This window comes from Symphodus melops (genome assembly GCF_947650265.1).
Source record: "Symphodus melops genome assembly, chromosome: 7".
NCBI classification, from domain to species: Eukaryota; Metazoa; Chordata; class Actinopteri; order Labriformes; family Labridae; genus Symphodus; species Symphodus melops.
The window spans coordinates 26,716,502-26,734,003 of NC_136697.1; the positions used below are offsets into that span (position 1 = coordinate 26,716,502).

At 45.7% G+C, this 17,502-nt stretch overlaps 1 protein-coding gene across 1 annotated transcript in view; it reads right to left on the bottom strand.

Annotated features, from left to right (window-relative positions):
* Positions 1 to 297: 297 nt before the first annotated feature.
* LOC306826777 (tripartite motif-containing protein 16-like) overlaps positions 298 to 17,502 on the bottom strand; it is a 71,815-nt gene continuing 54,610 nt past the window's right edge. The window contains exon 12 of the mRNA XM_079348308.1: positions 298 to 644. Coding sequence (XP_079204434.1) covers positions 517 to 644 — 128 coding nt within the window. The 3' untranslated portion in view covers positions 298 to 516. The remainder of the gene's footprint in view (positions 645 to 17,502) is intronic.

Sequence of the window (17,502 nt, forward strand, 5' to 3'; positions counted from 1 at the left end):
TTCGTCAAGGCTTCAAAAAAAAAAAAAAAAAAAGATGCTAGAAAAGTAACGTTACGGGATTTACTCGACATCCTTCGTCCTATTAGCGACGTTTGAGCCACCTTAACGTCACCCTGACTGTAGCAGCCAATCAAAAAACACTCCGCCAGTGGATGGCGCCATTAAACGTGTGTAATGTGTGTAAATGTGTGAGTGTTTTTTTTTTTTTTGTTCTGGAGGAGGTTTGAGAAGGAAAAGGGACATTCATGTTCAACTCTTTGGGACTTACGTTTTTCAGCCTCAGTTCAGTTGAACTCGTAGATTATCTTCATGCTTTGACAATAAACCTGATCAGACCGAGCCGAGCCCTTCTCCTCTGATCTTCTGTCGTTATGTCCAATCATTTTGTAAATCATTCTTGTTTTTTTTTTTTTTTTTTTTTAAATGCTCTAAAAATCAAGTTGTGATCCGGTAAATGCCAGCAGTCCTTGAAATGATTTCGGTTCATTTAAATGGAGGACTCATAATTGTCAGCAATCACTGCAGAGTGAGCGTGGAAAGAGGAGTCATTGTGTAAAGAGTGTAAATGGATGCACTCACATCAGCGACCCCGGCCTCCAGGATGACGACCTTGGCGTCCTTCTCCAGAGCTGCTTTCTGCTCAACTACACGGAGAGAGAGGGAGAGAGGGAGAGAGGGAGAGAGAGAGAGAGAGAGAGAGAGAGAGAGAGAGAGAGAGAGAGAGAGAGAGAGAGATCATCAACTCAGGTCAAAAATAATAAAAACAACCAGACCAGGCTGTTAAGACAAGAATCACAAATAAGGTCTGAAATGCGTTTTTTTTTTTTTTTTTAAGATAATGTTGTAACCGACAGGAAGTTCTTTATTTTACTTCAAAATAAAAGCATGTTCTACCCTTTATACCTAAGACAGCACAACACTTCAAAATAAAGGCATGTTTTATCCTTTATACCTAAGACAACACTTCAAAATAAAAGCATGTTCTATCCTTTATACCTAAGACAGCACAACACTTCAAAATAAAAGCATGTTTTATCCTTTATACCTAAGACAGCACAACACTTCAAAATAAAAGCATGTTCTATCCTTTATACCTAAGACAGCACAACACTTCGAAATAAAAGCATGTTCTATCCTTTATACCTAAGACAGCACAACACTTCAAAATAAAAGCATGTTCTATCCTTTATACCTAAGACTGCACAACACTTCAAAATAAAAGCATCACAGGACTGTTTTGAAATGTAATGGAATAACAAACTTGCGATTAAAAAAAAAAAAATAGTGATTAAGCTGATTTAAAAAAAAAAAAAAAACAATCTTCACACAGTCTTTGTTGTTTCTTTTAAGCCTGTATGTGCAGAAACAAAACACCCCATAAAAAAAACAAACACTAAATCCGCTTAAAATCACTAAGACAGGAAATACAATGAATTAATTTTAATAACTCCGGAGCAGTGATAACTTTACACACCAGCGTCCGACGGTGCAGCACTCCGACTCTGCATGCAGTTAAAGCTGCATAAACTTAGAAAGTGGATTAATCCCCGGCGTCCTCAATAATGTGCAATCTGCATCCATGTGTGCACAGGCGCTGCTGTTAATCAATACAACGACTTCCACCGAAGCAGCTTTAAAACTCTGTGCTCGACTGACTCACACAAAATCAATGTTTCCTCCTTTCCCCTGAGCTTTAAACACACACACACACACACACACACACACACACACACACAGACACACACACAGGCAGCAGGTTTGAAGCGTGAGACTTAAAGATGACATGAAAAACATCCAGGACAGATGTGAAGTGTTCAGCCATCATGACGACGTCCAATCAGCAGCTGACCTGCACATTTCCCTCCAACATGAAGAGCTGGAACTTCCTGATACTTTACACGGTGACTTCTTTACGTTTCAGTCCGACCTCGAGGTATTCCACTTCCTGCCTTTTCTGGACGAACACGCTCACATTTTTAAAATCTGATGCATGTAAGACTCACAGAGAGTCTGCAGACTCTCAGATCTAACTGGATGGATTTGATCCAGGACTAAAGCCGGACCGGGTCGATCGTCCAGCCGATAATCTGAGCTGATATCAGCGCGTCACATCGCACCAGTCAGAAAGCATTTAGTTTGAGCTTTCTTTGTTTTTCTTTTTCACGATTTGATGAGTCATCTTTACGTCGACATTAAAAACTGTACGTGTAGAAAAGTGAAGCGCTGAATTCACTTTCTGGGAAACTGGATTTTTCCCTCTTTTGTTGCAAACTGCCGGCAGTGTCGTCTTTTATTTCGGAGCGATTGTTCCCTCGTGTGTTTGACTTGTAAAACGTACGGTGCAATGAAAGTTTCCCAAAGAGGACAATAAAATATCTTATCTTATCTTTAAAAAAAAAAAAAAAAAAAAAAAAAAGCGCCTCTAGAATAGCTGCTGTCCATCGTGACCCCAATGAGCTTTCACACTGCAGCGTATCGTCCAATCATCAAACAGGAGTTTTACACCTGACCCGCCGCCGGGCTAATGCTTCAACAAATTTCCACTCAAATGGAATTAAATTTATTTTTTTCATCACCGTAAAAAAAAAAGAAAAAAGAAAAAACAAATGAAGGTCCTCGAATTGAAACACGCAGCAGAACTCCGTATTAAAAAACCCCCCGAACAAAATGTTGCGGGGGAACAAAAAGAAAAGGATACATAATTACATTCACTTTATTTTGCATGTGAATACGTCGGTGTGGAGACAGAGAGCGAGGCTCCTTTGTTGACACACCAGGCAGATGAAGGATATGCAAATACCGCGCCGCTGACTCTGAATCCACCAACAGCTTTCATGATCAGTTTTTTAATTTGTCCGAGCATAATTCATCCGTGTTGGTTTTTTTTTTTTATGTGTGTTCTGCGACCACGGCGGCCGACCTCAGAGCCTCCGCGAAAAAAAAAAAAAAAAAAAAAGAAATCTTGTTAAAAGGCCCCGATCATCTCTCTGAAAAAATATCTTTAAATTGATCAGAAATCAAATTTTGATCAGGAGGAGAATCAGCATGTTTCATGTCCTGATCCTGGGATTTCATTATATGATTGTAGGTCTTTAAAAAGCAAAACAACTCAGGAGTGACGTCCAGCAAAATGAAATCTGTTTTTTGTCTTTTAAGATAATGTTGTAACCTACAGGAAGTTCTTTATTTTACTTCAAAATAAAAGCATGTTCTAACCGGCTGGTTGGCGTCCAGACAGAGACACATCAACACCTTTATCCGTGACGGCCGAGTGGGCCGACGTGTCTTAATAATGCTGTCAGCAGGTAGCGCCTCCACACTCGGCTCTGCTCACTGACAAACTCAAGCTGAAGTGGCTCAATTGGTTTGTCGCCTTTTTTTTTTTTTTTTTTTCCCTTCTGCTCCTCGAGGAGCTCTCAGAAAAAAAAAAAAAAAAAGACACTTTTGATTGGCTGTTACGCCGCGTGTTGGATGGAGACGTCTGCTGCTGCTGCTCGTGGCTCTCAGACATCTTTCAGTGATTTCCGTCCGTCTCGGCTGTTTTCCGTCACTTCACTTCTTTGCCCGCAGGTGAAAACACTTGTTGCTCATGTGGCGGCGTTCAGAAGTGCAAAACGTGTGAAAAAACTCGACGAGTGCAGCAGCTTCCTGCAAGTGTATCAATATGGACGTCATCTCCTTCAGATAAGTGAAGCTTGAGCAGGGGATGCTAGCTGGAAGCACACTTTTAACTTCCTTATTAGCACGCCGTCAAACTGGCCATCCAGCTGAAGCGTGCTCGGGCACGGTACAGACCGCCCCCCCCCCCTTAGACCAAAGACCCCCCCCCAGGTGAGCACCGCCCACTGCAGATTGGATTCTTGTGGTTTTAAGCACACACACACTCACAGTTATGGTGAGCTCAGGTGTGTAATGATCCAAACAACGATGGACATGAAACCACATCGAGCTGGATCAGATCAGTCCGCCCCTCGATGACACGTGTGTGTGTGTGTGAATCATTTTTGTTCTCATCATTTGTAGCCATGTTGTCACGGCGACTGAGTCAGAGAGAGAAAAAGGCTTGATAGATATCCAAAAAACACAAACAGACATGAAAGCGCTCCGACGTGAATCTGAAAACTCCGCAGCGACACGGAGCGCTCTTCACGCTCGGCGGAGCGACTCGCATCACAGGCGGGGGCGCTCTGTCTAATTAGCAAACACGTCTCTGGACCTCCGGACGCCACCGAGCTGCAGAGTCCTCTCCCAAACGCAGCCAGGAGCGCCGCCCCCCCCCCCACCTTTCCCTCTTCTCCTGCAGACGACAAATGAGTCCAAGTCGGGTGAGAGCACTGCTCGTGAGCAGGCGGGCCGAGGTTGCTCATTTGTACCCCAGCGAGCTTCACTCTCCAAAACCCAAATTGGATCCATTTTTTTTAAGACACTGGATCGGGCTGGGTGTCGTGATCAAACCGAGTGGTGACTTTTATTTTTGCCCGGCTGGCAGCGCGGCGTGAAAATAAGCCGTAATGTGACAAAATGGGAGCGAAGCAGCGATTGGACTGCAGGCTGAGAGCGTGCTGAAGGGAAATGATCTATACTCAGATTATTCTGGTTTTTTGTTTTTTTTTCCCTTCTTCCATCACAAGAATATTCCATCTTCCATTGTAGCTCTCAGATACATTTGGACTGCAGGAAGAAAAAAAAAAAAAACTGGCCTGAAGGAAGGAACAAGCACCAAATCTCATTTGGACAAAAAGGGCCCCTTTATTTTCCCTCCAAAACACACGGAGGCGCTTCATTTGTCACCCAGGCCGCCCCTGTCCTGAATTTTGCTTTATGTTAACTCAATGTATCTGAGGCGCCCAGAGGGGGAACACAGCGAGTGCCGAGGATTCAGAAATGCTTCATTTTTCACCGGTGACAAAAGGGAAAGGCCCGGGCTGGCTCCGCGAGTCCTGGACCAACAGAATGGATGCTTTTAGCGCACGGAGGGGTCGTTATTTCAACCACTAACCAACCCCCACCCGTCATACCTCTCACTCAGCCCTCCCGGGGACGTTTCAGTGGCCTTATAATGAGAAGAGCACAACAGACATCCTTCAAAAAAGCAAAACGTAGGAAAGCGGTGACACAGGTGTAATCACGCTCCCTCGGCAAATTAAAATACGGCGATGGATGTTTTATCTGTGCGCCTGAAGGAGCCGGTCCAAACCATCAATGAAGGTCTATCAGGTAATGAGATAATCAAAAGAAGCTGCCAGACTTACAGCTTGGTTTGACCGCTTTTCACCAGGAAACAAAAAAACTTTTTTTTATTTTTTTTATTTTTTATAAGAGTGATTTTCTTCCCCCCGTTTTGGTTTAAAACTGTAAAATAAAATAAAAAAAACGTCTTTCAATATTCAATCCAAAAAGGAAAAACAAGAAATGGCGTAACCAATTACCAAAATAACAGCCAAGATTGATTGTTTTTGGATTCAGACATGAAAGCAGTTGTTTCACAGCCATTTTGTTTTTGGATCACACATCAGTTATAAACTGTCCAATGAAAACACAAACTGCTTAAAGCGAGGAGGTTTAACACATCCCGGTCTTTGTCTTCTGATTGGCAGATAAATCAGTGGTAAAACTTCAGTCCAATTATCTTTCAGCAAAGACACAAAATATGAAGATCAAACTAAATGGACGAATGGACAGATGGATGGATGGATGGATGGATGGATGGACGGATGGATGGATGGATGGATGGACAGATGAATGGACAGATGGATGGACGGATGAATGGACAGATGAATGGACAGATGGATGGACGGATGGATGGATGGACAGATGGATGGACGGATGAATGGACAGATGGATGGACGGATGGATGGATGGATGAATGGACAGATGGATGGACGGATGAATGGACAGATGGATGGACGGATGGATGGATGGATGGACGGATGAATGGATGAATGGACGGACGGATGGATGGATGGACGGATGAATGGACGGACGGATGAATGGATGGACGAATTGACGGATGAATGGACGGATGAAGGGACAGATGGATGGACGGATGGATGGACAGATGGATGAATGGACAGATGAATGGACAGATGAATGGACAGATGGATGGACGGATGAATGGACAGATGGATGGACGGATGAATGGACAGATGGATGGACGGATGAATGGACAGATGGATGGACGGATGAATGGACAGATGGATGAATGGACGGATGGATGGATGGATGGATGGACGGATGGATGGATGGACGGATGAATGGACAGATGGATGGACAGATGGATGAATGGACAGATGGACAGATGGATGGACAGATGGATGAATGGACGGATGAATGGACAGATGGATGGACAGATGGATGGACAGATGGACAGATGGATGAATGGACAGATGGATGGACAGATGGATGGACAGATGGATGAATGGACAGATGGATGAATGGACGGATGGACGGACGGATGGATGTAGGGCCTCTAGTTTGCCTGATAGTCAAACTCTTGATTATTTCTGTCAGCACACATTCGCCTGTCATTTCTTCATCTTAATTAGATGCTGCTTTGCCTCTCAGTTGCATTAATTAGATTTCTGATATCAACTTTTCAGCCTTCAATCTGTTCCTTGTTGATCCGCCCCCCCCCCCCCCCTCCAGCCCCAGTCCCTTCCCCGACCCCTGGCTGTTATTGCCTGCCTGCATCACACGACGGTGCAGTATGAGTGTGTGGGTGTGGGGGGGCTTCACCAAGACAATGCCATGTGTAATTAAATTCAAAAGCAGGGGGTCGAAATGGTATCCAGAGCCACCTGGGGGACGAGAGAGACGGTTGAGGGAGAAGAGAAAGGCAGAGTGAGACGTGAAGACAAGAGGGTGACAGACAGATGGGGGGGAGACTAAATGAGAGGTGGGAGAAAGAGCTAAAAGAGACGTGGAGAAATCATGACGGGACAAGGAAAGAAGGGAGGACGAGGAGGAAGGGTGAGAAAGAGTGAAGACATAAAAGAGGATGACGATTAGAGAGGGAAGGGGGCGGGGCCTAAACGACATCAGCCAGTAAACATCTAAAAACAAATATGTGGAAATGTGAATATTCTGCTGTGGGAAATTTAAGTGGAACACAAGTGTGAGAAAACTCCTGGAGATAAAGTTAACAGGAGGACACAGAGTGCAAACCTCCCACACGTCATTATTAGTCGAGGCGTGCTCCATTATCCGGGTTCATATTTCACATCGAGCGTAATGTGTTTGTTTGCCTGCTTGTTCAGAACGAGCGTTCGCCGCTTTTAATTGATGACATTTAAGCTCTTTCTGCTTCTGCTCTGATTCACTCACACCTTAAAAGGCAGGTATTAAACACCCCGATTAGTTTACAGAAACAATTCATTAAGCTGATATGACACCGGGGACCCCCGGCAGGAAAACACATCACGACCACCCACAACAATTAATGACCCCGCGTCAGCAGCCGCCTCGCTGCACAGACACAGGAAGCCGGTAACAAGCTTTCATTAGCACATCAGCGCTCGCACTATTAAAATAAAAACAATAATGCATCCGCAACATTTTGCTAACCTTTTGCTTTCACTCTGGTTTTTTTTTTTTTTTTTTTACAGACTCTCTCTCTCTCTCTCTCTCTCGCTCGATCGATCGATCAAGTTGGGGGAGTTTTCGAGTTTTTCTGTCTTCGAGAGAGTTGGCCTTAAAACTGAAATATTCCCAAAGTGGAGGGAAAACCATCCAATAAAAAAAAAAGGTGACCTCCAGCATGTTTGAGGAAAAAGGTCAATGCAGCTCTAAAATATTCATTAGCAAGATGGGGGGGGGGGGCGCGCTGGTGGTGTAGTGGTTAGTGCGTGCATTGTACGTACAGAGGATGAAGTCCGTCATGTGGCTAACATGTAGCTTTAAGGACTGTAAGGTGGGGCTTTCTAGATCTGAGTTGAATGAATGAGGTCCTAAAAGTCCTAAAAGTCCTAAAAGTCGCTCAGTCACGTCATCCGCTAATTTGCATAATTGGCACTTGGCGTGTAATTGCAGTGGACGCTGAAGTAGAGAAGAACAACGCTGTGATAGAGACAAATGAGTTAACATTAAAAAAAACACCCTAAATATGTTCTGCTGATTGTTTTGTTTTTTGCCGTTGCCAATAACACGAGAAAAAGTCGCTAGATTCGTCGCTTGTAGCTTTTGACAGGAAAAAAAAGAAAAAAAGAAAAAAAAAAAAAGAAAAAAAGTTTTGAAAGGATTTGGAAAGTCGCCAAGTTAAGAGGTTTAATTTTCTGTTATTGCACCAAAAAGAAGTTTGGTGGTTTCTGTCACAAACCTTGAAAAGATAAAACATTGAAAAGAGTCGCATCTGATCATGAGCAGCCGCCGACACATTTTGAAAGAGACACGAAAAAACCCCACAAAAACAGAAAAATCGAACCTGCTCACAAACACATAATGAGTCATTGAGCAAACATGATGGACAGAAAAAGATGTTTTTAATTTATTAGCGTGTATCAATAAAAACTTATTTTCTCCACGTGTCCCTCCTGATCCTCTGACTTCACTTCCTGATCCTCTGACTTCACTTCCTGATCCTCTGACTTCACTTCCTGATCCTCTGACTTCACTTCCTGATCCTCTGACTTCACTTCCTTATCCTCTGACTTCACTTCCTGATCCTCTGACTTCACTTCCTGATCCTCTGACTTCACTTCCTGATCCTCTGACTTCACTTCCTGATCCTCTGACTTCACTTCCTTATCCTCTGACTTCACTTCCTTATCCTCTGACTTCACTTCCTGATCCTCTGACTTCACTTCCTGATCCTCTGACTTCACTTCCTTATCCTCTGACTTCACTTCCTGATCCTCTGACTTCACTTCCTTATCCTCTGACTTCACTTCCTGATCCTCTGACTTCACTTCCTTATCCTCTGACTTCACTTCCTGATCCTCTGACTTCACTTCCTGATCCTCTGACTTCACTTCCTTATCCTCTGACTTCACTTCCTGATCCTCTGACTTCACTTCCTGATCCTCTGACTTCACTTCCTGATCCTCTGACTTCACTTCCTGATCCTCTGACTTCACTTCTTTATCCTCTGACTTCACTTCCTGATCCTCTGACTTCACTTCTTTATCCTCTGACTTCACTTCCTGATCCTCTGACTTCACTTCCTGATCCTCTGACTTCACTTCCTGATCCTCTGACTTCACTTCCTGATCCTCTGACTTCACTTCCTGATCCTCTGACTTCACTTCCTTATCCTCTGACTTCACTTCCTGATCCTCTGACTTCACTTCCTTATCCTCTGACTTCACTTCCTGATCCTCTGACTTCACTTCCTGATCCTCTGACTTCACTTCCTGATCCTCTGACTTCACTTCCTGATCCTCTGACTTCACTTCCTGATCCTCTGACTTCACTTCCTGATCCTCTGACTTCACTTCCTTATCCTCTGATTTCACTTCCTGATCCTCTGACTTCACTTCCTGATCCTCTGACTTCACTTCCTGATCCTCTGACTTCACTTCCTGATCCTCTGACTTCACTTCCTGATCCTCTGACTTCACTTCCTGATCCTCTGACTTCACTTCCTTATCCTCTCCCCTCCTCACCTCTCTTTTGGTCGGGGGTGTTTATGGGGCCGATAAGTGGCGGATGATGATCGCTCCACGCGGCCAGCGATAAGGCTGCCAAAGCCGGGGAACGCCATCTATCAAAGCTCCGACTGTGGAGCCAAGCGAGGAGGAGGAGGAGGAGGAGGAGGAGGAGGAGGAGGAAGTCCCTGACAGAGCGGATAGTTTCTGTAAATAATGCTCCGTGTTTGTTTTCAGCGGGAGGATTCAGGTAAGAGTTGTTTCAAATGAAGAGCGTCGGGTTCATCAGCGTCCACACACACACACACACGGAGGATGACTTAGCACTTTTCATGTTGAACTGTCTTATAGGACAGGAGGTCCAATATGAAGCTGGTCTATTCGTGTTGTTGTAACGATTCACTCGATTCTTTCACGACTTACTGAAGTAAAAATAAAAAAAAATAAAAAAATTCCTTTTATTTATTTTATTATTATTTATTTTTTTTCTCTTCATCTCGTTGGCTCTCTCACTGGTTCGGGCGAGCGGGGCTACAAACCTGCCTTGTTAGTCTGGTTTGGTCTCAGCAGTTGCCATGGTAACGCCTGCTTGTTACAAACCAACCACCTCTGCTCTCACAGCTGCTGACGCTCAGCAACAGGGTTCCAGAATTGGCGATTTTTGTAAAAGTACCGATTTGAAGCGCCACACGTTTGATTTTTAACTGACTCACAATCGATCTTTACTTCCCTCGTTGTTATTAAAACACATCCTGGTTTAATATCCGGCTCTCCTGACAAGCCTTTGCTGAACTGGATCTGTTAACTCTGTGGTCGCCACGTTCCCGTCACGTGGTCGGACTGGTCGACCAATCACAGACTCTGTTTGTTTGTTCGTTAGCTGAAAGGGGATCAGATGAACCGTACGGATGGAAGGAGGGATCATCGGTTAACTCGGCAGTTTTCAGACTTTCCCCTCGTGACCTTTTGAATTCTGATCTGTCCGAAGAACTTCACCATGAAAAAAAAAGAAACGTTTCATGAATCTGCGATGTTTCGTTAGCGGAACCACGACCTGTCGTGTCTCCTGCGTCACACATGAAGATGTCAAGAAAATGATGCTACAGCACGTTACAGACTGAGGGGCCATCCCACTCCGAGGAGGAGGAGGAGGAGGAGGAGGAGGAGGAGGAGGAGAAGACGAAGACCAAGAAGAAGAAGAAGAAGAAGAAGAAGAAGAAGAAGAAGAAGAAGAGAGGCCCCACTTACTGCTCCTGACAGAGAAAGCTAACACTCAACGCGTCCCTCCTCCGTTCCTCTATCTCCCTCCGCTGTCTCGCTCGCCCTTACTCTCTCCCTCTCTCTGATGGATGACCTTTACAGTACACATGACTCATCTTCTTGGCTGACTGGGCGAGAGAGAGAGAGAGAGAGAGAGAGAGAGAGAGAGAGAGAGAGAGAGAGAGCCGGCGTTTGCCAAGCAGACACTTGCTCTCCTTCGCTGTCTGAGCAGCAGGTCCTGTGGGGGGGGGGGACCAGTACGGGGGGAGGGGGGGGGGTCAGTACGGGGGGGGGGGGGGGGGGGGGGGGGTGTTGCCACATGTGACTGGCACAGATGAAACAGTAAAATAACATTCACATAAACTCAAAGTTCACATCCGTCTGTCCATCCACGTTACCTCAGAGTCTTAATTATCGGATATGTGTCGCCGTGGTAACATCTGTGGAGCGTTGTCAGGCTGCCCACACAATCTGTAGAAAACACGGGCTCGGGTGTCACTGGTTTCACTGGTTTTTGGAAAATAATGCCTATAAATTTTTTTGGGAAATCTGATCTTCTGATCTTCACTGAATTTTAAATCAGTGAAGAAACCAGCAAGAAGGCGGAGTCTGGGAAAACCTGAAGCTGTGACATCACCACCTCCAATTATGCAAATGACTAATAATATTTATCTGTAAATACCTCTGATCAAATCATGATGAGGTGTGATAACTCCACAGTGTTTACATATGAAGACATGAGTTCATCAGACTTCTTTTGTACCAGGATGTAATAAAATATATATTGACTTTAAATCAGGAAGCTAATGAGGCATCTTTGACTTTAGGAGGCAGCCTCTAGTGGACATTTGAGGAACTGCAGTTTGTGCCCTTGTTTAGTGCAGCATGCCTCAGATTTAGCCGAGAGCTCAAACCTTTAATTCCCCCCGGTGAGGTCACGAGGAGGACAAAAGTCTCCGGTGACACGGTCATGGAAGACGTTCTGCTTTGATCACAGACGCCTCTCGGTTCTCTTTGACGGAGGATCGATGCTCCTTCTGCATTTTTCCAATTTGAAAAAAAAAAAAAAAGGAAGATGTGGACGCAAAACTGAGTCGGTGTATCTGTTTGTGTTTTCGTCTTCTCGCACCCCGTAGGCTCAGCATTGCCGCCAAGGCCAGGCGGCTCGGCGCTCAGGCAGCGAGGGGGGGCGGGGGGGGGCTCTCACCGGGGAAATCGCGCCGGCTTCTCCGCCGCTGAAACTCCACTCAGAGGAAATATCCTCGATTATCACTGGAGGGAGGACAAGCAGTCCAAACGCTGGAGGAGAAAACCTTGAGCTTTCAATCGTTCTTTTTTTTTTTTTTTTCCCGCCTCCTCACTCCGACTGTACAGCAATCTATCCGCGAGACGCTCGAGGTTGTTCATCTTGTTCACACTGTGGCGATTTCTCCCAGATCCTTATCGACTTAAAAGCCCGGACAAAAGAAGAGCTCCCCTTTTGTGAAGGAAATGTTGGTGAAATAAAAAAAAAATAAAAAAAGCAGAAATGACCCTGGCTCAATTCGATTCGATTTCTGGGGAAGTTTTGAAGAGAAGCGGCGAATTCATGAAAAATAAAACAGTTTTTAGAGGAATCCGAACTCGGAGAAACGTCGGTTTCAGGAAGAAAAAAAAAAAAAACGCTCGAAAATGAAATCAGCCAGATTTTAATCATTTGATGATGTGAAATTAAAATGACGTTAGCTGACACAGACAGTTATCAACCTTTTTTAGACTATCGACCATTTCAGGTGAGAATCTGTTCATGCATGAAAAAGATTAACAAAAAAATTTAAATAAAAGATAAAATTAGATTTCATTTGTAAATTTCTCAGTTTGCAGGATAAATAAAGGATTATCTTATTTTATAAAACTTGGAGAACATGCTGGCTCTGAGGTTTTTTTTTTCCGTGACTATGAAGTGACAGACGTCACGATCCTATCAGAGTCAATCTATTTGCACTAAACTAAAGTGGGCGGGACTATTGGACAAAACGGCTGATTTCATTGGTGCAAAAAGTCCCAGTTTGTAGTTTTTTAATGATACAGCACAATTTTTAGGATTTTTTTGGGATAATTATTCCGTGGACCCGTCAAACTGTGGTTCGCTGACCCCGATGCAAACACCCCCCAAAGTTGTCCTGCTCTCGATGCATCAAGTCGACTCTTTTTTGATTTGAACCGTAAAAAAAAAACCCTGAAAGAATTTAGTCAAAGAAGCGTCTTCAAGGTAAAAAGAAAAGCTTCATCGGTTTGTTCTGTGACTTTAATATCGGTTATTAGAACTGATGCCTCCGTTTTGTTTTGACCTGAAACCGAGGCGAGGTGTCGCCACACATCCAGTTACCCGCCGACATCATTTCCAACCAATCACGTGTTCTTATTGGACGTCTTCGAGGCGGACTGTAAGAACAGAACACGTGACAGGGCAACGACTGAACCAAACAGGTACGGGTCAAAGTGCGGCGTGTCTCCCATCAAACAGGAAGCACCTTCATTCAAAGTGACACCCGCGTGGTCAGGCGTGCAGGAATCTTTACCACGCCAGTCCATCCGTATCGTGGTCAAAGTGCAGAGGAGACAGATGTTCAACGCACCCGAAGGGAGCTTCATGCTCAAACTACAACCTGGGAACAAAATGGACGAAGTCATCGGGTTTGTAGTTCTTAAAAATGCTGTCAGAGGTCACCGGGGTCGGACTGTCGTTGTCCACAGGCGGCTATAAAGGAACGTTATCCTTCTCCGATCACGCAGCCTGCTGACTCTCACTCTGACAAACCGCCGAGCGGGACGCACACGTCACCGTATCAACACGGCCGGAGGGCACGCTGGCCGATAAGAGAAGAGGCCTTCACATCAAGACGTTATCCTCCCCCCGTCCCCACGGCGGCGGCTAATTACAATCCAAGCGGGGACACGAAATGTGCAGCGGTGATAAACTCAAAGAAGTGGCAGAGAGGGAGAGAGAGAGAAGAGATGTGACGTGCCGGTGTGGATTTAATACGGAGCTGTCGAGCTGGAGGGCGGGAAAAAAAAAAAAAAAAAAAAAAAAAAAAGACGTGAAGTAATAAAATGTGTTTTAAAAGACGGTTTGGCAGACGAGGGTTGTTGCTCAGATTTGGATAAAAGCTGAGCGACGTTGAGCTCGAGGAGGGAGGGAGGGAGGGAGGTGTCGGCGCCCCCATCGGACTGCAAATAAAAAGGTTTTATTTTCGTCCGTCCTGGAACAGATGTGGGGAAAAAAAACAAGGAAAAAGCCGGAGAAGTCACCCGAGGGTGAAGCGGCATCACGCTACGTCACACCAGCAGGACAGACGATATTCCCCGCTGAATCTAATTTCACACTTGCAGAAAAAACCTCCTGCTATGTGCCGGAGGAGCTGTGTGTGAACGCCACATGTCATTCCCGTTAAGGCGGACAGCTGATCGGGCGCCGTGGAACCGTCGCTGTCTGTGAGGAAGCTGCACACACAGCCGGACTGAGAGTTAGTCAGAGAACATGGCGGCTGCTGCTGACGAGCCTCCAGCGCCCCCTGCAGGAACGGGTGAGTGATGTCATCTAGTGGAATATCTACAGTCGTTCGGCCGCCATCGTCCCTCGTGGTTAACTTGCGTGATTTTATTTTCATATTGCACATCTGGAAAGTGTTTTCTTCGTCACGTCTACGAGCTCGTCTCCTTATCGATCAAATATCAGAGTTCTGTTAGACTCTCGTTCAGAAGGCAGCGAGTGCTTTAGGACTCCTTCTGGGGCGCTGTGTATAAGTTGGAGTGTGTGTGTGTGTGTGTGTGTGTGTGTGTGTGTGTGTGTGTGTGTGTGTGAGGATAGAAGACATGGGGAGAAAGAGAGATCAGGCTCGGATGTGGGAAGCAGACCTGCAGCCCAAGGTGACCTCATTACCGACATTTGTTCCGCTTGTCTCTGCAAATCACACACCGTGTCCGTCAAGATCCGGCAAACACCGAGCGACCACGCCAGCTGATAACCCGCCCGTCCCCGTGGCGTGGCAGGGAAGGGGGGGGCGAGGGGGGGGGGAGCATGGCGCTGATGCATCCTGATCCGTGACCTCGGAGAAAATCGGCGATATCGCATTCACATCCGGAGAGACTGTGAAATAAATCTCTACTGGTCTCTAAGAGAGACGACGACAGAAACGCAAACATGACCTGCGGCGGGCGACCTCATTTACCGGGGTCGATCCCACGGGTATTACAGGGAAGTTTATGTAGTATGTAGGCACTTCCTCCCCGACCTTTTGACCTGGAAAATGTCTGCTGGGCAGGAATCCAGATCTGACCTGCGCAACAACTTGCTAACTCTTTATGTTTACATCAAGATGCTGCAGAGGAGTCAGCAGAACGCCGTCTGAGACGGACGAGGAGTCGACCTGATAACTGCAGCCGCGTGCCTTCAGGTCAGTCAGCTGACGTGAAGAGAGGCTTTGGAGAGACATCGTGGCTCTTTCTGAGACTTAAGTGGAGGCTGCACAAAATTCAACATTTGCAGTTCAGCGAGAAGATTTACCAAAAAAAAAAAAAAAAAAAAAAATGCAAACGACGCATTTTAAAAAGTGGACACATGAGGAAGCCTTAAAGAGACAGTAGCTTAAAAAACAGCAGTATGAGCTAAGTGAAGAGTTTCTTGAGCTGCATGAACGGAGAACATGAGGAGAACAGTTCTAATCATGTGATCTTCTGGATCCTGAACCCACCAGGTGAGACCCACTGCAGCAGGGTCCAGGTCCCTCATCTTAGTGAAAAAACAAATCAGGGATATTTGGGGGCGGGACTAATTTTTTGGGGGGGAGGGACACTTTTTTTGGGGGGGGGGGGGGAATGTGGAAAAAAAAATTATGTGTCTTACAAATGATGCCCACATCACTCGATACAGCTTTTATTTTGAAAAGTATCAATGATGCCCACATCACTCGATACAGCTTTTATTTTGAAAAGTATCAAACATTCAAATTCCGGACAAGTTTGGAAATACAGCACTGCAAGCTGTTTTTCTTTCAATATTTAACAAGATACAGAACAACAAAATGTGTAATTGTAACCACAACCAGTGTGTGTGTGTGTGTGTGTGTGTGTGTGTGTGTGTGTGTGTGTGTGTGTGTGTGTGTGTGTTAGTGTGTGTGTGTGTGTGTGTGTGTGTGTGGGGCTGTTGGAGGCGGCTGGTGGTGGCAGCAGCCAGTTAGCTGGTGAACATATCTGCCTTGGCAGAACCATTATGCAGGATCTGGTGTGCCAGCAGGCAGTGGAGCGAGAGAGGGAGTGTGTGTGTAAATACAGTGTGTGTGTGTGTGTGTGTGTGTGTGTGTGTGTGTGTGAGAGAGAAAAAAAATGGGAGTGGTAAAAGTGTGAGCCTGTGTGTGTGTGTGTGCGCTCTCTCTCTCTCAGCAGCTGGAAGTCAGGGATGTGATAGTCGGTCACACGTCTGGAAGAATGTGACACACACACACACACACACACACACACACACACACACACACACACACACACACACACACACACACACACACACACACACACACACACACACACACACACACACACACACACACACACACACACACACACACACACACACACACACACACACACACACACACACACACACACCTGAAACCACGCTACGCCGTCCTTCTTCTTCGTTGGTGGACGTATGAAGGCCTGACTGACAGAAGCTCCAGGCAGACAGTGATTAAAGTGATCAGTCCTGCTGAGGCCGACAACAACGACCTCGCTGACCGTTTACGTGGCGTGTAAACTACAGGCGTGGCGTGTAAACTACAGGCGTGGCGTGTAAACTACAGGCGTGGCGTGTAAACTACAGGCGTCGTCATTGATGTCAAAGAGCATTTCATTTTGAGTTTCACCGTGTTACACTTGGCGCTTCTCTGTCACCAGCAGAGGGCGCTGTTTGGATTACACCGCTCATCATCAGCGGTGACGAACGTGCAGAGAAGTGTTCGATTTCCGCGAGATTCTGATACATCCGACGTTTTGTCTCTCTCTCTCTTCCTGATATTGATGTCGGCCATTTTGGATGAAAAAACCATTCACCCCAACGTAAAGACGAGGACTCTTTAACTAAACTTTCATTTCCAATTAGAAGTGCGCTCGGAGATCTCACACGGGTCGTCTCGTCACCCGAGTCGAAGCGGTCAGGTAAAACGTCGACCCCCCCCGCGGTCCCGTCAGAATCCGACCCGTCATCACGTCAGACCAATCCAAAACAACGCGAAGCGAATCCAGCGAAGTCATGAATCTGTTCAATATTCACGTTTAGAAATTAGAGGCCGCTTCAAACCGAGCCGCTTATCTTTTTAATTAGGCCGCAGGTTGAGAGCGCGGCCCATCCGGCGCCCTGAGCTGATGCGTACGTAACGTGGAACATCACTGAGTGTGTGCGAGGAGAGAGAGAGAGAGAGAGAGAGAGAGAGAGAAGGCGCTAGCTTGGTGAACCGCTCGATACCGCCGCTAATAAATAATATCAAAGGCTAAAAAAAAAAAAAAAACCTGGCTGAAGGTGGATGAGATGAAATCTCTTTCTAATGCAAAAAAAAAAAAAAAAAGAACCTGGAGGGTGAGAGAGGGGCGAGAGAGGAGGCAGATCTCTCTGTGAGCAGGCAGCCAG